At 45.5% G+C, this 24,067-nt stretch overlaps 1 protein-coding gene across 3 annotated transcripts in view; it reads right to left on the bottom strand.

The window, feature by feature from the left end:
• The window catches only part of CFAP99 (cilia and flagella associated protein 99), a 156,493-nt gene that overhangs the window by 63,284 nt on the left and 69,142 nt on the right, over positions 1-24,067 (bottom strand). For all 3 annotated transcript variants that reach the window (XM_056554965.1, XM_056554963.1, XM_056554964.1), the window contains exons 8-10: positions 15,005-15,073; positions 8,267-8,350; positions 6,411-6,499 (exon numbers count right to left, since the gene is read on the bottom strand). In XM_056554965.1, the coding sequence (XP_056410940.1) occupies positions 6,411-6,499; positions 8,267-8,350; positions 15,005-15,073 (242 nt within the window). The remainder of the gene's footprint in view (positions 1-6,410; positions 6,500-8,266; positions 8,351-15,004; positions 15,074-24,067) is intronic.

The raw sequence follows: 24,067 nt of genomic DNA, 5'->3' as shown, positions 1-24,067 counted from the left end.
GGTCCTAGAAAAAAAACCACAAGTAACAGCATGCCCGGAAGAATTCTTTTGTAGAAGGACAGCTCCAGCTCCCACAGAGGAGGCATCAACCTCCAATAGGAAGGGTTTAGATGGGTCAGGTCTGGAGAGCACGGGAGCCGAAGAAAAGGCAGACTTGAGCCGTTTAAAGGCGTCTTCCGCTTGAGGAGGCCAAGACTTGGGATCGGCATTTTTTTTGGTTAAAGCCACGATAGGAGCCACAACGGTAGAAAAATGTGGAATAAATTGTCTGTAATAATTGGCGAACCCCAAAAAACGTTGGATAGCACGGAGTCCGGAGGGGCGTGGCCAATCTAAGACGGCAGAGAGTTTGTCTGGATCCATTTGTAGTCCCTGGCCAGAGACCAAGTATCCTAGGAAAGGAAGAGATTGGCATTCAAACAGACATTTCTCTATTTTGGCATAGAGTTGATTGTCACGAAGTCTCTGAAGAACCATACGGACATGCTGGCGGTGTTCTTCTAGATTGGCAGAAAAAATCAGGATATCGTCCAGATATACAACAACACAGGAGTATAAGAGATCACGAAAAATTTCATTAACAAAGTCTTGGAAGACGGCAGGGGCGTTGCACAGGCCAAAGGGCATGACCAGATACTCAAAGTGTCCATCTCTGGTGTTAAATGCCGTTTTCCATTCATCCCCCTCTCTGATGCGGATGAGATTATAAGCACCTCTTAAGTCCAGTTTGGTAAAGATGTGGGCACCTTGGAGGCGATCAAAGAGTTCAGAGATGAGGGGTAGGGGGTAGCGGTTCTTAACCGTGATTTTATTAAGACCGCGGTAGTCAATGCAAGGGCGTAGAGAGCCATCTTTTTTGGACACAAAGAAAAATCCGGCTCCGGCAGGAGAGGAGGATTTACGGATAAAGCCCTTTTTTAAATTTTCCTGGACGTATTCAGACATGGCAAGAGTCTCTGGGGCGGACAGAGGATAAATTCTGCCCCGGGGTGGAGTAGTGCCCGGGAGGAGGTCGATAGGACAATCATAAGACCTGTGAGGAGGTAGAGTCTCAGCTTGTTTTTTGCAAAAAACATCCGCAAAGTCCATATAGGCCTTAGGGAGACCAGTTACAGGAGGAACCACAGAGTCACGGCAAGGGTTACTGGGAACCGGTTTTAGGCAGTCCTTGGAACAAGAGGGCCCCCAACTCTTGATCTCCCCAGTGGACCAATCCAGGGTTGGGGAATGAAGTTGAAGCCAGGGAAGTCCAAGGAGAATTTCAGAAGTGCAATTGGGGAGGACCAAAAGTTCAATCCTCTCGTGATGAGGTCCGATGCGCATTAGAAGGGGCTCCGTGCGGAAACGTATGGTACAGTCCAATCTTTCATTGTTTACACAATTGATGTAGAGGGGTCTGGCGAGACTGGTCACCGGGATGTTGAACCTGTTGACGAGAGAGGCCAAAATAAAATTTCCTGCAGATCCGGAGTCCAAGAAGGCCACAGCAGAGAAGGAGAAGGCAGAGGCAGACATCCGCACAGGCACAGTAAGACGTGGAGAAGCAGAGTAGACATCAAGGACTGTCTCACCTTTGTGCGGAGTCAGCGTACGTCTTTCCAGGCGGGGAGGACGGATAGGACAATCCTTCAGGAAGTGTTCGGTACTAGCACAGTACAGGCAGAGATTCTCCATGCGGCGTCGTGTCCTCTCTTGAGGTGTCAGGCGAGACCGGTCGACCTGCATAGCCTCCACGGCGGGAGGCACAGGAACAGATTGCAGGGGACCAGAGGAGAGAGGAGCCGGGGAGAAGAAACGCCTCGTGCGAACAGAGTCCATATCCTGGCGGAGCTCCTGACGCCTTTCGGAAAAACGCATGTCAATGCGAGTGGCTAGGTGAATGAGTTCATGTAGATTAGCAGGGATTTCTCGTGCGGCCAGAACATCTTTAATGTTGCTGGATAGGCCTTTTTTAAAGGTCGCGCAGAGGGCCTCATTATTCCAGGATAATTCTGAAGCAAGAGTACGGAATTGTACGGCATACTCGCCAACGGAAGAATTACCCTGGACCAGGTTCAACAGGGCAGTCTCAGCAGAAGAGGCTCGGGCAGGTTCCTCAAAGACACTTCGAATTTCCGAGAAGAAGGAGTGTACAGAGGCAGTGACGGGGTCATTGCGGTCCCAGAGCGGTGTGGCCCAAGACAGGGCTTTTCCAGACAGAAGGCTGACTACGAAAGCCACCTTAGACCTTTCAGTGGGAAACTGGTCCGACATCATCTCCAGGTGCAGGGAACATTGGGAAAGAAAGCCACGGCAAAACTTAGAGTCCCCATCAAATTTATCCGGCAAGGATAGTCGTAGACCAGAAGCGGCCACTCGCTGCGGAGGAGGTGCAGGAGCTGGCGGAGGAGATGATTGCTGAAGCTGTGGTAGTAACTGCTGAAGCATAACGGTCAGTTGAGACAGCTGTTGGCCTTGTTGCGCTATCTGTTGCGACTGCTGGGCGACCACCGTGGTGAGGTCAGCGACAACTGGCAGAGGAACTTCAGCGGGATCCATGGCCGGATCTACTGTCACGATGCCGGCTGGCAGGTAGTGGATCCTCTGTGCCAGAGAGGGATTGGCGTGGACCGTGCTAGTGGATCTGTTCTAAGTCACTACTGGTTTTCACCAGAGCCCGCCGCAAAGCGGGATGGTCTTGCTGCGGCGGTAGTGACCAGGTCGTATCCACTAGCAACGGCTCAACCTCTCTGGCTGCTGAAGATAGGCGCGGTACAAGGGAGTAGACAGAAGCAAGGTCGGACGTAGCAGAAGGTCGGGGCAGGCAGCAAGGATCGTAGTCAGGGGCAACGGCAGGAGGTCTGGAACACAGGCTAGGAACACACAATGAAACGCTTTCACTGGCACGATGGCAACAAGATCCGGCAAGGAAGTGCAGGGGAAGTGAGGTGATATAGGGAAGTGCACAGGTGATAACACTAATTGGAACCACTGCGCCAATCAGCGGCGCAGTGGCCCTTTAAATCGCAAAGACCCGGCGCGCGCGCGCCCTAGGGAGCGGGGCCGCGCGCGCCGGGACAGGACTGACGGAGAGCGAGTCAGGTACGGGAGCCGGGGTGCGCATCGCGAGCGGGCGCTACCCGCATCGCGAATCGCATCCCGGCTGGAGGCGGTATCGCAGCGCCCCGGGTCAGTGGATCTGACCGGAGCGCTGCAGTGAGGAGAGTGTAGCGAGCGCTCCGGGGAGGAGCGGGGACCCGGAGCGCTCGGCGTAACATTGCTGTTTGTAGGCTCATAATACATTATACTGTACATAACTGCATAGCGTTTATTTCGGGCACACATTCATAATATTTATACTACATAATGTGAGTTTTGATAGCATTTCATGTTCTTTTACTTTGTGCAGTCATACATAGCACTTATACTGTACTTAGGTTCTTAGCTTTCGTATCAGTCATACGTCAATCACCATTCACAGTGTATAGGTTTACATACAGACGTTGATGCCAGAATTAAATGCATACTCTTCCTAGGTCCATAACATCAATACGTTAGATAGCACATTTACACTACTATAGCCGGCACCCCATGCATATGTTAGACATTTGAAATCATGCATATGTTCCAGTCGTGTTACTATGGCTGTTAGTTTCAGCAGAAGCTCCGACTACTTATTACAGCAGATATGTGACACTTAGCAATAATAGCATTCGTAACACATATGTCACCAAGTCAGTCTTACTCATTTGTTACCGTTTGAATCAGCTTAACATGTTACACGCAGCTTCTACCTGACAACCTTTCCAAGGGTATGCACTACCTTAATAATTGTTGACATCATGGTTTTCATCATGTCTGCAGGAGCACGATCTGCGTACTTACTGTTATTGACACGTTTGCACAATGATAACATCATCACACAAAAGCAGTTGTATACCAGTCATACCTGCCACGTCTGCAGGGGGATGCATTGCGTAGTTGTTGTTACTGACACGTCTTCAGAGCAACAACATCATGACGCTTAGGTGGTTGTATACCCTTCCTGCTACGTCTGCAGGCATGATGGTTATGCAAAGACCTGTCACGTCTACAGGCACAGTGGTTATGCAAAGACCTGTCACGTCTACAGGCACAGTGCTTACGAAAGACCTGTCAAGTCTACAGGCACAGTGGTTACGCAAAGACCTGTCAAGTCTACAGGCATGATGATTACGCAAAGACCTGTCACGACTACAGACACGATGGCGATGAAAGAGGTTCGGTCACTCGCAGCGGGACGTCACTCCGGGGACCAGTGTTGAGTCGTAAACTTGGCAGTTCAAAGTTTGGTTAGTCCTCAGGTAAGGTACTTATTAGAGTGTAGTTTGGTTTACAGGCAATATGGTGCCACAAGGTTATTATCACCAAAGGTCTGTCATATATTTTGTTATTGTGTGTAATCCTTCTAACAGTTTATTTGGGACTTGGATATCTTCAAGTTATCTCTGACAGGTATCTATCGGTTTCACTCTTGCCATGATGTCATAAGTAAGTATGTTAAAGATGCATATTTGGCTAGTATGTCAGCCTGGTCCTGTTCCAATGCCGGCTCGTTTCTTTCAAAATAGGCTTAACTATCATGGCTCCTCGGTATTAGGCATCGATTACTAAGACAGCTAGTTCACAGATTCTACTTTCTGTCTCTCAAGTTAAAGTCAAATATGGGTCTTGTGTTAGTTATTGTGGTATTGGTTTATGATTATGAATGCTGTTATTTATACTACCAGGTTTACTTTTGCCCTCTAAAGGCATGCCCTCCATCGCAGTTATGGGCACAAATCTGACCGCTTTGTTAATTTTACATTTTTGCATACAGGTATGTATGTATGCATCGTTGTAATCACGATCACAAGTGTGAAGCCCCGAGCACAAGTGTTAAGCCTATCAGGTTGTATTTATGTGAGGGGTGGGAGTATTCTCCCCCGCACTTCTAGGAGGCGTGTTGGGAGTTGCGTGTAGGGGGCGGGAGTATAAAACGCCCCTGCACCTACTGGCCGAGCATTTGTGACGTTTTGCGGACCCCTCCCAACCCTCCCTTTTTTCAATTCATTCATTGTAGGGCATGCCCTCTAAAGGTGTGCCCTCCGTCGCGGTTATGTGAACAAATCTGACCTCTTTGTTAAGTTTAAATTTTTTAATACAGGTATGTATTTATGCATCGTTGTAATCACGAGCATGAGTGTGAAGCCACGAGCACAAATATATATTGTTTTGTAAGTTTAACCCTTAAGAGTTGATTTTAGTGCTGTCACTACTGCTACTGATCCTCTGAGAGCCCCATCCATGGTGCACAGCTATTTCTCATTCTATTTCAATAATTCTATTTCATTCCCATTCTCTAGTTCAGGGTGAAGAATCAGAGCTTGGCTGTTTGTCAGTAGTACACACACCGGGACTTCCTTTCTCTTAATTCTCTGGCCAATCACAGAACAGCACACTACATACTCTTGTTTGCTATGTCATGACATAGCGCTAGTGAAAGTGCACTAAACAGGCTGCACTGTGCTGAAAAATTATTTACATTTAATAATAATAAGATTATTATTTATATAGCACACACAGATCTCGCAGCAGTATACACTATTAACTCAAATATACAGTACTACAGATGGCATGTGGAGATAGAAGCGGTTACTGATGTATATGCCTTGCAAAGTGCTGTCTAAGCAGAAATGCAAGAAACAGCATCAGCAATGGAGGGGTTATATTGAGCACTGATCTGCTGCTGCTGAGGGAGTGAGTGACATGGAGATGGAGTGGACACCAGAGTGTCCGGGTTACAAACTTTCCATAAGTAAATGGTTTTTCAGACTAGCGAATGGGGCAGAGTCTTTAAAACATGTATACTACAAAAGTAATAAACTTCACAGGAGGGGCCTAAATAAAAATAATTTTGTATAACTGGATAAATCTGTACCTATACAGCAAAACCTCTTTAAGACAAAATTGCACAAAAAAGTGGTCTTTTAGGGGAGTGGTCTTCTGAAAGAATGAGTAATAAATGTGGAACTGAAAATCTGGCACTGAAAATCTGATCTATCAACAATAGTCCCCTACTGCGACTGGGTGGCTCTGTGTGTCCGCTCATTGCAGAGGATTTCCCACTGTGCATCTGCTATGAGCAGGCATTGTATCTACAGCGGGAAATCTGCGGCTACAAGGGGACACACAGAGATGCCCAGCCGCGGCAGGGATCTTGCTCTTGTGACTGCCGTAGGAGCACGTGCAGCGTGAAATACACTGCGGATGTGCTACGTGTAACCCTACCCTAAGGGGAATTGGTCTTCTGGAAGAAGTGGCCCTTTGGTGATGTTTCACAATATTTTTCTTCATCCCATGTATCAGATGAAGAAATGCCGCACTACGTGAGACTCCTGTGTGTACTCTACCTGTTCAGCTCCTCTTCCACCTGCCGCTGATATCGAGCGCCCTCTCTCAGTATGGCAGCAGCATTCAGTCTCACTGGGACATTATCCACCTGGAAGGAAAAATCGATAAAAAAATTGGCATAAACAGAGCTCTGTGCCCCACATGTATTCCAACCAGTTACAACTGGAGAATTTTTCCTATCAGTTAGTGTTATGGCATACAGCTAGGATGTGCCATAACATTCTCATTGGTGGAGTCTGACTTCTGGGACATGAGAATGAAGGACCCGCAGCGCTGGTTTAGTTCCTTCAGAGTTTTTCTCTGCACAGTGGTGCACCCAGATACCTTCTGTGTATGGTACCGAAATAAAACTCTGCTTAAGGGGGTTTTCCACGATTTACGAGAGGCCATTAATATTAGATTGGTAGAGGTCCGACTCCCGGCAATCCTGATGATCAACTGACTGAATGGCCAGTGGTGCTATGGCCTCTTTCTTGCTCATTAGTCAGATCTTTCCATTCACTAAAAGGGGTACTCCGCTGCCCCATCTTTCGTAACATTTAGATGTCTGGGGTGCTACAGCCGAGATTGTGGGGGTCCCCAGCGGCGGGACCCCTGCGATCAGACATCTTATCCCCTATCCTTTGGATAGAGGATAAGATGTCTAGGAGCAGTGTACCCCTTTAAAGCCTTTTACTTGCACACACTGCTTGCTATATTGCCACCTTCCGCTGTCACTTGCGGCTGCCATTTAGGTGACGCATATTGCATCCATTACTTTGTCTCTGTTTCCAGTCTTTGTTATTGTTGAATACTTGGTGAGAAGTGTCATTGTTTACTTATGAGGAACACATATGAGTCATCCTTGTAAAATTGGTGCAAATTGCTTCCCACATAGATTATTTATTCCTGTTTTCTGGACTGTTTCATAGCAGATGTGGTTTTCATATACACATTCCTTGTAAGGTTTTGTTTTTGATAATATTGCTTAAAGGGAATGTGACACCAGCATCAACCGCCCTTACCTGCGGGTACAGCCAATGCTGGTTACCTTTTTTGGATACGTGGCACCATTGTGTAAATGAAGTGCTTTGGTGCACTCAGGGTGTGTCCACTCTTATGCCTGCCCGGCTCGGCCCTGTACAACAACCCCTTCATATATATTCAGTACAGCCGGCCCATAACACCACCACACATGTGCCGCTTCCATGCTACTCAAGGAAGCGGTGAGTGAAACAGCCATGAATATTTAAAGGGGTACTCCACCCTTGGACATTTTATCCCTTATCCAAAGGATAGGGGATAAGATGTCTGATCACGATGGTACCACAGCTGGGGACCCTGCGATCTTGGCTGCTGCACCCCAGAAATCCGAAGCACGGAGCGAACTTCGGATGACTGGTGATGCAGGGCGGAGGTTAATGATATCACTGCCATGCCCCACTCGTGACGTCAAGGCCACGCCCCCTCAATGCAAGTCTATGGGAGACTAGACTTGCATTGAGGGGGCGTGGTCAAGATGTCACAAGCCTTCGGCGCTGCAGAACGCCAAGTACACCAGGGAGATCGTGGGGGTCCCCAGCGGCAGGACCCCTATGAACAGACATCTTATCCCCTATCCTTTGGATAGGGGATTAGATGTCTAGGGGCGGAGTACCCTTTTAAGAAGGGGTGTTGTCTAGGGTCGAGTTGCACCAAATGGCTTGGAATCAGCATCACCTGCACTAATAGCCTGTACCCTTCTGGATTTATAGATGGGGTGCTCAGCCATTATGGAGAAAGTCAACCTGGCCAGAACACACATTCACAATAAAGAAATGCATGGTGTTCAACACCCAGCAAAAAACTGACAGGTTATAATGTAGTAGACTCTTACCTTCTTCACCGGAGCTGGTTGGGCTTTCGTTTTATTAAAAGCCAATTTGTTATTTTCTTCTTTCATTATTTCTGACAGAACACGCTGTAAAGACATGAAGCAGATAACACAATCTTTGTGTAGAACTAAATTTTTATATCAATGTGCATTATTTCCAGATAAAAACGGCTGTATATACCAGCATATTTACTTTACAAGGACCTTACTATACACTGACTACACCTGCAAATTACACACTGTCAATGATAAAGCCCTGTAATCACCAGAATCTCCTTCCATAGAATACAATTTAGGAATATATCTCTATAAGTCTATGAATATATCTTTATAAGGCTATGTTCACACGTGTGAATGTCCTCGCGGAGAATATTCGTGTGGACATTCCCCTGACAGCTGACCGCTGGCAGAACATGCCGGTATGAGGACCGCTGGGATATGCGCCGTCTCATAGACAGCAATGCATTTCCATGCAGACTCCGCAAAAAGTATAGACATGTTTATTCTTTCTGTGGACTCTGGAATTGGGATGCACAGCACAGAAGAATCCCATTGAAATCAACAAGACTTTGCTGCTGCGGAATCTCCACGGAAATTCCATCGTGTGAACGTAGCCTAAGGGTGCGTTCACACGTGCGTATTTTTTCTGCAGATCTGCTGCAGATTTGCTCCTGCAGATTTTGCTGCCCATTAAAGTCAATGGGCAGCAAAATCAGCAGCATATCGGCAGCAAAAATACGCGCATGTGAACTTCATGTGAAATTCAATGGGAAATAAAATCACAGCAATACATACGCAGCAAATATGCAGGTGGGGACATACCCTTAGGGTCTGTTCCCACCTGGCGTATAAGCAGCGTATTTCACGCTGCGCAAAATTTACAGCAGCAGCAAGAAATACGCTGCATATTCCTTGCTCACTATACACACAGGGCTTTCCGGAAGAAGCCCTATGTGTGCAGTTAGTTTTTGAGGCAGAGCCGCGCATCACAGTCACGCTGGCACACGGCCTGGCCTCCAAAACTCACTACACACATAGGGCTGCCACCAGAAAGCCCTGTGTGTATAGTGAGCAAGAAATACGTAGCGTATATCCCGATGCTGCTGTAAATTTTGCTCAGCGTGAAATTTCACGCTGCGTATACGCAAGTGTACGTTCACACGGGCGGATTTATTTGCGGGTTTAATGCTGCATATTTGAAAGGGGGCGGGCTCTTCTCGGCTGTCCGCAGGAGATTTTCCACGGCGGAATTTCCGCTGCGGAAAATCCGCCACAGACCCAACTGACTTCAATGGGGCTTGCAATGGATTTTCCGCAACATAAATTCCACCGCGGAAAATCTGCTGCGGACTGCCGAAAAGAGCCCACCCCTTTTCAAATATGCAGCCGGAAACCCGAAAATAAATCCGGGTTTTGAACGTGAACGTACCCTAAGTGTGCGTTTACACATGCATATTTTTGCTGCAGCTCTGTTGCAGATTTGCTGCACGTGTACGCACCCTTAGGGTATGTTCACACGCGCAGATTTTTGGGCGGGTTTTCCGCTGCGTATTTGAAAGTGGCCGGGCTCTTCTCGGCTGTCCGCAGCTGATTTTCCGCGACGGAATGTACACTGCGGAAAATCCGCCGCAAGCCCCACTGAAGTCAGTAGGGACTGTGGCGGATTTTCCGCCACGTAAATTCCGCCGCGTAAAATATGCAGCGGAAAACCCGCAAAAAAATCCGCGCATGTGAACGTACCCTAAGGGTATGTTTACACGAGCGGATTTGCAGCGTATTTTATGCTGCAGATCAGACGCTGAAGGACCCTCTGTATTCTGCCTTTACATGTGCCTGCTCGGAGCGGCAATACGCCGCTACGTGCAGACACACTGAAACGATGTGCAAGTCGCCGCGCAGTGTACTCACACACCATAGCCGCTCCTCCTGCTCAATGAGCTGCCAAGATGTGCGAGTATACTGCGCATGCGCATGGCGACTCGCACATTGCAGTGTGTCTGCTCGTAGCGGCTTATTGCCGCTCCGAGCAGGCACAAGTAAAGGCAGAATACAGTGGGTCCTTCAGCGATGGATCTGCAGCGAAATACGCTGCGAAAATCAGCTCGTCTGAACGTACCCATAGGCTAAGTTTCCACAAAAATGCCAGTGCAATTTTCTGCGTCTGACATTTTTTCTGGCGTTACTTCTGGTGTTTTTGCTTTTAAGTGGAAATTGCATTTTTGGCCCCTTTGGCTCTTTTTCAAAATTTGTTGGGTACCAAAAAAAACAAAACACACTGTTCCATGATGGGAGTAGTAATACCTTCCATGATGGGAGTACTAATAGACATATCGTCCCGGGTGTCAATCCTGACACTTGATGCGATCATCCATAATATAGCAGAGGTGCGGAGCGGCTCTATACGGCGTTCGCATCTCTGCACTGTACTCTGGGCCGGCCAGTGATGTGAATAGAAATTCACCTCACTCATTCATATTTTCCGCCAAGAGTGGGGATTGGCCGGATGGTTGCAGCAAATCCCCGCTCTCAGAGGGAATGAATGAGTGAGTGGCCGGCCGGAGTACAGAGCAGAGATGTGGAATGCAGAAGAAAGCCGCTCCGCATCTCTGCAATTGATAGGACAATCGAATCGGGTGTCAGGAGTGACACCCGCTGTGATCTGTCCTTAATTGTAGGTACTACATGCTGGGAGCTGTAGTACCTGCATTAATAGACAGATCGCAGCGAGTGTAACTTCTGACACATGATGCGATCTGTCTATTAATGCAGGTACTACAGCTCCCAGCATGGAGCAGAGTGTGCTCCATGCTGGGAGCTGTAGTACCTACAGTTAAGGAAAGGTGACAGCGAATGTCACTCCTGACACTCACTGTGATCCTCCTGTATAATGTATAGATGCGACCGGCTGCTCTTCTATGGTCCCCTGCACTGACATATATATACACATATTCATATTTCCCACAGAGAGTTGTGATTGGCTGGAACCATCTGGCCAATCACAGCTCTCTGCGGGAAATATGAATATGTGTATATATACGTGAGTGCAGGGAACCATAGAAGAGCAGCCGGCCGCATCTATACATTATACAGGAGGATCGGAACAGAACCCTGGGTGATCTGTCAATTAGTACAGGTACTACTACTCACATCATGGAACAGTGTGTTCCAAGCTGGGAGTAGTAGTACTACCTAGAAAAAAAAGTGGAAAAAAAACCACAAACACTATAAAAAAGAAAAATTTCGTTGAATACAATTTTTTCCATCACTACTGTATCTTTTGTATTCATTCTTTTTTGATGCTACCCTACGAAATTTTATCAAAAATGTATCTCTGTAACTTTTTTGGATCGCTAAAGTCCAAAAAAGAATAAAAACTGCCTGCAAAAACGCCAAAGTTAAAACCCACATGGCGTTTTTCTTGGCTTTTTTTACTCCCATAGACTTCCCACGATTTCAGGGAAAAAAACGCCATAGGATAAAAAAAAGACGCCAAACTGAAAAACGCAAAGTTGAAAAAGAATTTAGCTTTTTCTCATTGATTTACAGCTAACATCTGAAAAAATGCCAAGATGATAAAAAAAACGCCATAGGATAAAAAAAAAAAGACGCCAAACTGAAAAACGCAAAGTGGAAAAATAATTTTGCGTTTTTTCATTGATTTACAGCTGTCTGCAGAGTTTTGTCAATGAAAAAACGCCATGGGGGCCATTTAGGCTTTTTTTGGTCAAAACCCCATGGAAAAAAAAGTGGAAACTTAGCCTAACAGTGATATCAGTGATGGAGGAAGATGTTAGCTTATTCTTCCTCCATAGAATTCATTCTAGGTATGCAGAGTGGATCCAAATGCTTGTTCCTCGTCTGATCGCATCTTTTGTGCGCAAAAGGAATCATCATTATAGGCTTCACATTTCCGTGTGTGAACAGGTGATATGCGGCTGATAAAGGTGATTCGAACTCAGTACATATCACTCCGATATAACAGTTTCAGACTATGTAAGGACACAACCTATTGACAAGTGGAATGGGAACACCAAGTCATCTTTTTTCTTTCATACATTTCCAAGAGGAATAACAGAGGAACAACACAATGCATAGATGCCCCAAAAGAAATGCAGGAAAGTACAGTGGTCCCTCAAGTTACAATATTAATTGGTTCCAGGGCGACCATTGTATGTTGAAACCATCGTATGTTGAGACCAGAACTCTATGGAAACCTGGTAATTGGTTCTGAAGCCCCAAAATGTCATCCAAAAAAATAAGAAAAAGTGAGAATTTAAGAAAAATAAGTAGTTAACTAATATAGATAAAGCAAAGCAAGTCCTTACATATAAAAGTAAGAAAGATCTGCTGGGAGCTGTAATCACTGTCTATGTCAGTGTTTCCCAAGCAGGGAGCCTCCAGCTGTTGCAAAACTACAGCTCCCAGCATGCCCGGACAGCCAAAGGCTGTCCGGGCATGCTGGGAGTTGTAGTTTTGCAACAGCTAGAGGCACCCTGGTTGGGAAATGCTGGTCTATGTAGAGGACAGGAGCTTCTTCAGGGTCCTGTACAGTACACACAGTGTCCTAAAAAAGTAAAATGGAGTCGCCCTTACCTGGTGTCCAAAGGAGGAGGTAACCCTGGTACAGGTAAAGAGTACAGAACATGTAATACCTTCCTGTACTGTAGGGAACACTACCAGACATCAGTCAGTGCATACGCTTCAGTAATACAGGGGTTTTACCAGTAAATTGCCTATTCTGATTGGTCGGTCCTTCCAGCCATTGACACGTTTCACAGATCTGGACTGTCTGTACATTGTATGTTGAGTCTGGTTTCAACTTGCAATGGTCCAGAAAAGACCATTTTATGTTGAAACTATTGTATGTTGAGGCCATTGTAGGTTGAGGGATCACTGTATTTACAAAAGTCGTTGTTCTAGCTGGCAGCACAACTGCGCCTGTTCTTCCAGAAGTCTTTCCAGACCCCAGCCATTCCACCTGAATGACAGATTACCGGCAGGTTGTTAGGATGTGTACACAGTGTCAGGATGACAACAAATCCTCCCATGTAAGATGAGAGCAACATGTAACACATTTCTGGGAGTCATGTAGTCTGAGATTCATGTATAAAAACTAGTGCAAGTGTCATATCTGGGGTGTCTCATTCAAGCCCTCAAAGTTCCTCTCCCTAAAATGTTGTTTAGATCCATCATGCCGGATTCCTTGTATTTTAGACTCATTATCACAAAGCAAGATTAACAGGAAAGCATTTTTTTTTAGAAAGTGTCAAAGAATACACCAGTCACTATGGGGTTGAAGAGTATTCCCCATGATATAGCATACGCCATAACAAACTCATAGGTGGGGGTCTAACCTCTAAGAACTGCTAAAGATTTTCCTATGATAGTGTTACTGCACCAGTACGCTATCAGCCACTCACTGTGCAGGGAACATAGTTCCATTTGTGTTAAAGGGGTACTCCGGCCCTGAGACATCTTATCCCCTATCCAAAGGATAGGGGATAAGATGTCCCACAGCGGGGGTCCCGCCGCTGGGGACCCCCGCAATCTTGTGTTCGCCACCCACCTGTTTGAGCTACATGCCGCGGTGCCAGCTCACAAACAGCCGGGTGGCGACCACGGGGCCGGAGTATCGTGATGTCACGACTCCGCCCCCGTATGATGTCACCCCCCCCCGCCCCCACTATGCAAGTCTATGGGAGGGGGCGTGACGGCCTGCAGTTCGCTATTTCATTCTAAAAGAGTCCCAGCCGTTCTAACCTAACAATCAGTAAGTAATAGCATATCTTAGAGGTTACACCCCCTTTAAAGTCTTGTTCCTCCCAGAAGATCCAATAAGAAACGTTCACACATAGTGAGGTCATGACCAGACATTTGGCCACTGTGGTATTTCACCAAGCCAAAAAATAAAGACAATGGCCGGCATTTATCATTGTAGGTGTAAGTGAAGCATTTATCATTGTAGGTGTAAGTGAAGCATTTATCATTGAAGTGTAAGTGAAGCATTTATCATTGTAGGTGTAAGTGAAGCATTTATCATTGTAGGTGTAAGTGAAGCATTTATCATTGTAGTGTAAGTGAAGCATTTCTCTACACCTCTTTTGTGTGCTGGTAATGTGTAGGAGCACCAAATTCATTAAATGGTCACAGAGAATTTGATACATTTTGTGCAGGTCACATTTTCTGAAATTTCATTCTTCATTTACACCAAAAAGCTAAGTCTGGGCTGGTGTAGTTTTAGAGACTTTCAATGGCTTTGCACCTTTTTTGCGCCTTTTCACAAAAAGATGCAGTTCATAAAACCCTTCCATATCATGTGTATTGCCAAAATCAGTGGATTACAACTCAAAATCAGCAGAAATGTGTGAACCAAAAGGCGCAAATAAACCCTGCTTGCCCATTTTTTGCGCCTTTTGTAGACACGAAAAACAAATCAATCAAATCAAAACAAATAAATCTTCCCCATTGGCTGACATTTAGCATTGTCTAAAGACAATGCTAAATGTCAGCCAATGGGGAAGATTAATTAAAACCTGTGGAGTGGTGGAGTTGCCCATAGCAACCAATCAGATCGCTTCTTTTATTTCTCAGAGGCCTTTTTAAAAATGAAAGAAGCCATCTGATTGGTTAATATGGGTAACTCCCCCGCTCTTCCTCTACCCAGATTTTGATAAATCTCCCCCAATACATATGGATGTACCTTTATTTGCCACTACACATACACAACAGAACATCACATACCTTGGTTTTCTCTGACTTTTCAGGATTAGCGCAGTAAAACTGTTCCATATTTGCTTCTATCAGCAGCTCCTGAAATTGAAATTAAGAGGATGACATGTAAAGACATCATGGAAGGACATGTGTGCCTGCTCAGGACCCTCCAGATTGGGGATTGGCTGTAAATAGTAGACCCTATACTGGCAGAGCCGTCACAATCTCTACAATCATAAACAAAAGAAAGACACCTAACTGAACACAATGAATGTTTGATGGTTCAGGACAAATATAAACTAAAAAGCTACATTTTATCACAATTGACGAGAAAACAAAATCGCAATATACCCTTCCTATCTTAAATGCGTCTTAAATCCTGCAGTTTGTGATTTTTACCACTAGATGGTGCAGCTCTAAAGACATTTGCTATATGGATGACAATGCACTATAAAGACTTCAGCAATAGGAGGTAAAAGGGGTTATCCAGGAAAAAACTTTTTTTTAATATATCAACTGGCTCGTGAAAGTTAAACAGATTTGTAAATTACTTCTATAAAATCTTAATCCTTTCAGTACCTATGAGCTACTGAAGTTGAGTTGTTCTTTTCTGTCTAAGTGCTCTCTGCTGACACCTGTCTCGGGAACTGTCCAGAGTAGAAGAAAATCCACATAGCAAACCTCTTCTACTCTGTGCAGTTCCCGAGACAAGCAGAGATGTCAGCAGAGAGCACTGTTGCCAGACAGAAAAGAACAACTCAACTTCAGCAGCTGATAATTATTGAAAGGATTAAGATTTTTTAATAGAAGTCATTTACAAATCTGTTTAACTTTCTGGAGCCAGTTGATAAAAAAAAAAAAAAATACCCCTTTAAAGGGGTCCTCTAAATCAGCTGATGCCAGAAAGTTAAACAGATTTGTATATTACTTCTATTAAAAATCTTAATTCTTCCAGTACTTATTAGCGGCTGTATACTACAGAGGATATTCTTTTCTTTTTGAATTTCTTTTCTGTCATGACCACAGTGCTCTCTGCTGACACCTCTGTCCATGTGAGGAACTGTCCAGAGTAGGAGAAAATTCCCATAGCAAACATATGCTGCTCTAGACCATTCCTAAAATGGAGAGAGGTGTCAGCAGAGAGCACTGTGGACGTGACAGAAAGTAAATCCCAAAAGAAAAGAATTTCCTTTGTAGTGTACAGCCGCTAATAAGTACTGGAAGGATTAAGAATTTTTCATAGAAATCATTTACAAATCTGTTTAACTTGCTGGCATCAGTTGATTTAAAAAAAAAATGTTTTCCACCGGAGTACCCCTTTAAATGTGAACAGTGCAACTGATAGGGAAGAAATGGAAGGTCTGCTACCCGCAGGCTGGAGACAAAACATCCTCAGGGGGGGTCATATACAAGGGACTAGATGTCAGAAATTCCTTTGGTCTCACCAATTAGATATTATTTTGTTGAAAAAAAAAAAAAACTTCCCTGGGGCATCTGTATTATAGGCCCTTATTTTCTGTATAGTCTGTATAGAGCAGTTTTTCCCAACCAGGGTGCCTCCCAGCATGACCGCACAATTAAATTAACATTATTTTTTAATACAGGGTGGGCCATTTATATGGATATACCTTAATAAAATGGGAATGGTTGGTGATATTAACTTCCTGATTGTGGCACATTAGTATATGTGAGGGGGGAAACTTTTCAAGATGGGTGGTGACCATGGCGGCCATTTTGAAGTCGGCCATTTTGAATCCAACTTTAGTTTTTCCAATAGGAAGAGGGTCATGTGACACATCAAACTTATTGGGAATTTCACAAGAAAAACAATGATGTGCTTGGTTTTAACGTAACTTTATTCTTTCATGAGTTATTTACAAGTTTCTGACCACTTATAAAATGTATTCAATGTGCTGCCCATTGTGTTGGATTGTCAATGCAACCCTCTTCTCCCACTCTTCACACACTGATAGCAACACCGCAGGAGAAATGCTAGCACAGGCTTCCAGTATCCGTATACACTGCTATATACACCGCAGGAGAAATGCTAGCACAGGCTTCCAGTATCCGTAGTTTCAGGTGCTGCACATCTCGTATCTTCACAGCATAGACAATTGCCTTCAGATGACCCAAAAGATAAAAGTCTAAGGGGGTCAGATCGGGATACCTTGGGGGGGGCCATTCAACTGGCCCACGACGACCAATCCACTTTCCAGGAAACTGTTCATCTAGGAATGCTCGGACCTGACACCCATAATGTGGTGGTCACCATCTTGCTGGAAAAACTCAGGGAACGTGGCAGCTTCAGTGCATAAAGAGGGAAACACATCATCATGTAGCAATTTCACATATCCAGTGGCCTTGAGGTTTCCATTGATGAAGAATGGCCCCACTGTCTTTCTACCCCATATACCACACCATACCATCAATTTTTGTGTTCCAACAGTCTTAGAGGGATCTATCCAATGTGGATTAGTGTCAGACCAATAGCGGTGCTTTTGTTTGTTAACTTCACCATTCACATAAAAGTTTGCTTCATCACTGAACAAAATCTTCTGATGGTCCTATTCCAATTTTTGTTTTGCCCATACTGCAGCACCTGAAACTACTGATACTGGAAGTCTGTGCTAGTGTTTCTCCTGCGGTGTTGCTATCAGTGTGTGAAGAGTGGGAGAAGAGGGTTGCATTGACAATCCAACACAGTGGGGAGCACATTGAACACCTTTTATAAGTGGTCAGAAACTCGTAAATAACTCATCAATAAGTTTGATGTGTCACATGACCCTCTTCCTATTGAAAAAACTAAAGTTGGATTCAAAATGGCCGCCTTCAAAATGGCCGCCATGGTCACCATCCATCTTGAAAAGTTTCCCCCCTCACATATACTAATGTGCCACAAACAGGAAGTTAATATCACCAACCATTACCATTTTATTAAGGTGTATCCATATAAATGGCCCACCCTGTAGATTATAAAATGGATTTCTCAGTCCTCAGCACACCAACCACTAAACATTGGATGTATTATAGACTATTGGCTCACCCCAGAAAAATATAGACCTTCCAGACCAATAAGTAGTTTACAATTTATTATAAAATATCAAAATAAATATAATAAGGATAATATACAAATAAGCATCAGCCGCAGGGCCCTATGGCTGTGCATACATAAAAATACACTAATAATCTTAATTTAAAAAAGGATATATTAAAAAATTGAAAGTCAGAAAATCTTTGAATTTGAAAGTCTGGAACAAAGTGTCCTGAATTCAAATTTGGAACTCTTTGGATTCCTGTAGGGGATGGGTCCCGTTCTGGGGCCAGTCCCGTTTTTTGAAGGGCCGGGACGAGCCACAGTACGGTTTCCATACCACAACATGTTCTACTGTATTCTGATTGGTATGATACATATTCACATTTCTATATATTTTCATTTATTTTTACATACATTTTTATCTTAATTTTTTACTTTTTTATATTTTTTTTATATTTTATTTATTTATTATTATTCTTTTTTTCTGGGGAGGGTATAAACTTTATTGGGATGTACAAGCCGTCTGTATAGATAAAATCGTCCTACAACATAGTTTATAATATACATCTATTTTTTCCCGTGTTGTTTGAGAGAGGCATTCACATTGACCACTGAAGCTATCATGGGATCTATCCGGGTTTTGGGATGAATGATCCATCCCAGATTTTGGGAGTGTTGTAATGAAACCACAGGTGCAAGACCTCCAGACCATATAAATAAGGGAGTTTAGTTTCTCCACAATATACAGCACTGAAGAAGGGGTACTGAACGGCTTATATTCATTTATACACCCCGAAACGCGTTTGGTTATCATTATTCTTTTGCTTGAACCTTATTCACACTACCATTGATGCCATTGCGGTTTTCTTCTCTTTGGAAGAGAGCGGAGGAATTTCTACTACTGCTTAAATTGCGAAAGGTAGTATGCTGAAACCAGCTGAAGTGTACATCTAAAGTGACTGCCAAGCCTGCGAGCTGTAAGGAATACTAACCTGTGGACTGTAAGGAATAATATCTTTAAAAACCACATCAGAGCGCACGTTGAAGCCCACCTGATCAGCTGACAGACCACATCACACGCCACCGGGAGCTCGCTGAAGTGGGCGGTCGCACACAGTGCGTCTCCACCGCCTTCAGCTAGAGCAAGTTACCACCGGCAACCGGACCAATGTGGAGGAGTGAGTGGCACGCTGTGCCTATATCTTCCGTCCACAGAAAATATCTGCTGGCATATACCAGAGATGCATTATCATATCTAGCTGGATCCTGCTGCATTTTACATTGCAGGACTTTCATCTAGCAGGTTTTGCTATACCTGCCCAGCAGGACTTTGCCATACTTTCATTTTGCAGGACTGGCGAGTTATAAGCGCAATTTGCTACACTGCTACATCTTCACATTGCAGGATTGGTGGAACATACATTTATTTATTGCATGAGACTGTGTATGCATATATTTTTATTGCAGGACCCATGGATATGGAGTCCCACTCAAAATCAAAGCGGAAAACCACACTACAGGCTGATCCAACTTTATGTAATGTCCTTAAAACAAGTCACAATGAGGCTCAGTAGTGTGTGTGGCCTCCACGTGCCCGTATGACCTCCCTACAATGCCTGGGCATGCTCCTGATGAGGTGGCGGATGGTCTCCTGAGGGATGTCCTCCCAGACCTGGACTAAAGCATCCGCCAACTCCTGAACAGTCTGTGGTGCAACGTGGCATTGATGGAGGGAGCGAGACATGATGTCCCAGATGTGCTCAATCGGATTCAGGTCTGGGGAACGGGCGGCCTGTCCATAGCATCAATGCCTTCCTCTTGCAGGAACTGCTGACACACTCCAGCCACATGAGGTCTAGCATTGTCTTGCATTAGGAGGAACCCAGGGCCAACCGCACCAGCATATGGTCTCACAAGGGGTCTGAGGATCTCATCTTGGTACCTAATGGCAGTCAGGCTACCTCTGGCAAGCACCAAAGAAATGCCACCCCACACCCTTACTGACCCACCACCAAACCGGTCATGTTGGAGGATGATGCAGGCAGTCCAGGGCAGGCTGGGTTCACACTACGGTTTGTAACTACGGTTCCCGTATACGGCTGGGAGGAGGGGGGACGGGGCTTAATCGCGGCGGCCGCACTCAGTCGTATTCGGGAACCGTATTTAATGCATGTCTATGAGCCGACCGGAGTGAACCGCAGCCTCCGGTCGTCAGCTTTTTCTCCCGTATGCGGTTTCCCCACCGCAGGCAAAAACGTGGTCAACCGAAAAAGCAGCCGACCGGAGGCAGCGGTTCACTCCGGTCGGCTCATAGACATGCATTAAATACGGTTCCCGAATACGGCTGAGTGCGGTCGCCGCGATTAAGCGCCGCCCCCCCCCCCTCCTCCCAGCCGTATACGGGAACCGTAGTTACAAATCGTAGTGTGAACCCAGCCTAAGCAGGGGATGGAATGGCAGCACTTAGGCAGCGGCGGGGGAGGAGACACTCAGCTGCCGCTGAGTCACTGAGGCTGCTGTGGGATTTTGCAGGACCAGGAGGCATAGCGTCTGACTGCTACCCCCGCCCGCAGCAGCCTCCTGATCGTCCACAGGTTTTGGGTTGGGTCCCGCGGGATCCCAATCCCAATGCAGGGCTCTAGAATACTCCTTTATCAAATGCATTATATTTGCATTTTAGGGATAATATAGTATTAAGAATACAGAGACACATGTCTGCCAAATACTGCGCCTACAAATGGTTTTCCTGTGATTTCCTTTTTACTTGTAAAACCCCCAGTCCATGAAGAATCAATTAAAAATCCACAGGTACATTTTTTTTGCTTTTGTGGCTATGGGCACCATTTATCATTGTAGGTGTAATTGAAGCATTTTTTTTTTTTTACACCTTTTTTTTGTGTGCTGGTAAACTCTGCTTGCGCCTTTTTTGCGCCTTTTCTAGACACAAAAAACTGTCTAAAGACAATGATAAATGTCGGCCTAGGTGTCCATACCTTTAAGCTCTGTTCACATCTGCGTTTTGGCTTTTGCATGTAAAATAAGTGAAAACACTATCAGATCCGTTGCCACTGAGGTGTCTGTCATTCTGACAGGAAAAATAGTGGTTAAAAAAACACAATGTACAATGTTTGGTGATTCCTGTCTGTTCAACCAGAAGCTGGCTCCTCAGCAGATTTTATCTATTACATATGTAAACGCCTCCACAGGTGCTTTACTCTACACAAACAAGGATGTTACAAAACATACTGGGGGAGATTTATCAAAACCCGTGCAGAGGAAGAGTGGTGCAGTTGCCCATAGCAACCAATCAGATCGCTTCTTTCATTTTCCACAGGCCTCTAAAGAGGCCTGTGGAAAATGAAAGAAGCGATCTGATTGGTTGCTATGGGCAACTGCACCACTCTTCCTCTGCACGGGTTTTGATAAATCTCCCTCACTATAGTTATAAAAATGGGACAAGGGCAGAGTTCTCTCTCTACTGTCGCCTTGTATGACCCTGTAGTGCTACCCAGATTTTCCCTGCACTGTTTCCTTGCACCTTCTTGTACTACTAGTCTGTACAAGACTGCTTCACTACCCTGCATTTCCCAGTAAAATTACCCCACATGTGCCTGTACTGCTATCCTACACATGTCTATACTGCTATTGTGCACGTCTGCTCTGCTACTCTGCACGTCCCTGCCCTGCTATCCTACACATCCCCATTCTGCTATCCTGCACTGTCTCTGCACTCCTAACCTACACGTCCCTGTCCTGCTATCCTACACATCCCCATTCTGCTATCCTGCACTGTCTCTGCACTCCTAACCTACACGTCCCTGCCCTGCTACCCTACACATCCCCATTCTGCTATCCTGCACTGTCTCTGCACTCCTAACCTACACGTCCCTGCCCTGCTACCCTACACATCCCCATTCTGCTATCCTGCACTGTCTCTGCACTCCTAACCTACATGTCCCTGCCCTGCTACCCTACACATCCCATTCTGCTATCCTGCACTGTCTCTGCACTCCTAACCTACACGTCCCTGTCCTGCTACCCTACACATCCCCATTCTGCTATCCTGCACTGTCTCTGCACTCCTAACCTACACGTCCCTGTCCTGCTACCCTACACATCCCCATTCTGCTATCCTGCACTGTCTCTGCACTCCTAACCTACACGTCCCTGTCCTGCTACCCTACACATCCCGTTCTGCTTTCCCGCACTGTCTCTGCACTCCTAACCTACACGTCCCTGTCCTGCTACCCTACACATCCCCATTCTGCTATCCTGCACTGTCTCTGCACTCCTAACCTACACGTCCCTGCCCTGCTACCCTACACATCCCCATTCTGCTATCCTGCACTATCTCTGCACTCCTAACCTACACATCCCTGTCCTGCTACCCTACACATCCCCATTCTGCTATCCTGCACTATCTCTGCACTCCTAACCTACACGTCCCTGTCCTGCTATCCTACAAATCCCCATTCTGCTATCCTGCACTGTCTCTGCACTCCTAACCTACACGTCCCTGTCCTGCTACCCTACACATCCCGTTCTGCTATCCTGCACTGTCTCTGCACTCCTAACCTACACATCCCTGTCCTGCTACCCTACACATCCCCGTTCTGCTTTCCTGCATGTCTCCATACTCCTACCCTGGACAACCCTGCACTGCTGCTATCCTACAAATCCTCGTTCTGCTACCATAAATGTCCTGTATTCCTACCCTGCATGTCCCTTTATTCCTACTCTGCACAGCTATCCTACAACTCCCAGGTTTTGCTATCCTACGTGTTTCTGTACAGCTACCCTGCATGTCTCTGTACTCCTACCCCGGATGTCTCTGTACTCCTACCCCGCATGTCTCTGTACTCCTACCCCGCATGTCTCTGTACTCCTACCCCGCATGTCTCTGTACTCCTACCCTGTGTAACACTCCTACAGATAAGGACCCGCTGTCCCACCTAAGGGTTTGACTTTGGGCTAAACTTGGGAGCGGAATCTAAGTATTCTTCCGGTTATCACCCTTTATTCCACTCCAGAATGTGGAAGCTGGGGAGATACTAGGTCGCTACCGCAAAATTGGTCCCAATTGGGTGGTAGCAGGCCAGGCAGTACAGAGTGCCAAGCACTGGGAAACAGGAAAGAGGGGCAAGCTGACACTGTAGTTGGTAGAAGAGATTCACAGAATAGTACAGAATAGCAGAGCTGAAATTATGTTATAGCAGGGCTGAATCTGTAGCACAGCAGAGCTGAGAAGCTCAGATGCTGCCAGGCGGTGCAGGCTTGATGAGAACACAGGCGTGTTCGACAGTCCTGTTCATACACTAGAGAATCAGCAAGTCATCGAGGGATAAGACAGAGGTAACATCAGGAAAATAGACACAGGTCAGAAACACAGATCAGCAGGACAGAATTCAGACACCTTTGCTAGTAGTTAACAACACAATTGTTCTGGCAACAGGATATGGGTGAAGCAACCTTATATATGTGGTGCCTGACAGGGAACGCAGAGGGAAACTTGGTGAGGGAGACTGGTGAGGGAAGAGAAGTGTGCACTGACTCATCAAAGGGGTAATCTAGTTCAGGAAAATGTATCTCCTATCCAAAGGCAATACAAAAGAGGTCTCCCATAGAGATGCATAAAGGGAATGTGTCAACCCCAACTCCATATTAAAATATTTACTTTATTAAATTCAATTAACACGTATGAACTGCAGTCTCTGTTGTCCCGTTTTGTTATTTATTAATTCCTTGACATCAAAAATAGTGCATGGTAGCATTAACTAGGGCAGGGCTATTGTATGCACATTTAATGATCAATAGTATCAGCTTATGAGACAAGAAATATCCCATTTATTTATTGGGTGCACCACATGCTGTGGGCCTGGTGTGGCCTTAGCCACTAAACAATAAAGCTACCTATCTGCTACCTGTGAGTTTAGTTTCAATTCACAGGGAGACAAAGAGAATTGCTGCTAAAATCAACACTGTCCACTCTTACATGTTTCGCCACTCAGGTGTGGCTTTCTCAAGAAGACTAACTGACAGCTTTTGATACCCCTATATGT

The sequence above is a fragment of the Hyla sarda genome, chromosome 1 (assembly GCF_029499605.1).
Source record: "Hyla sarda isolate aHylSar1 chromosome 1, aHylSar1.hap1, whole genome shotgun sequence".
Classification (NCBI taxonomy): Eukaryota; Metazoa; Chordata; class Amphibia; order Anura; family Hylidae; genus Hyla; species Hyla sarda.
The sequence above is the reverse complement of the archived record's forward strand: the minus strand, read 5'-3'. Positions and strand labels throughout refer to the sequence as shown.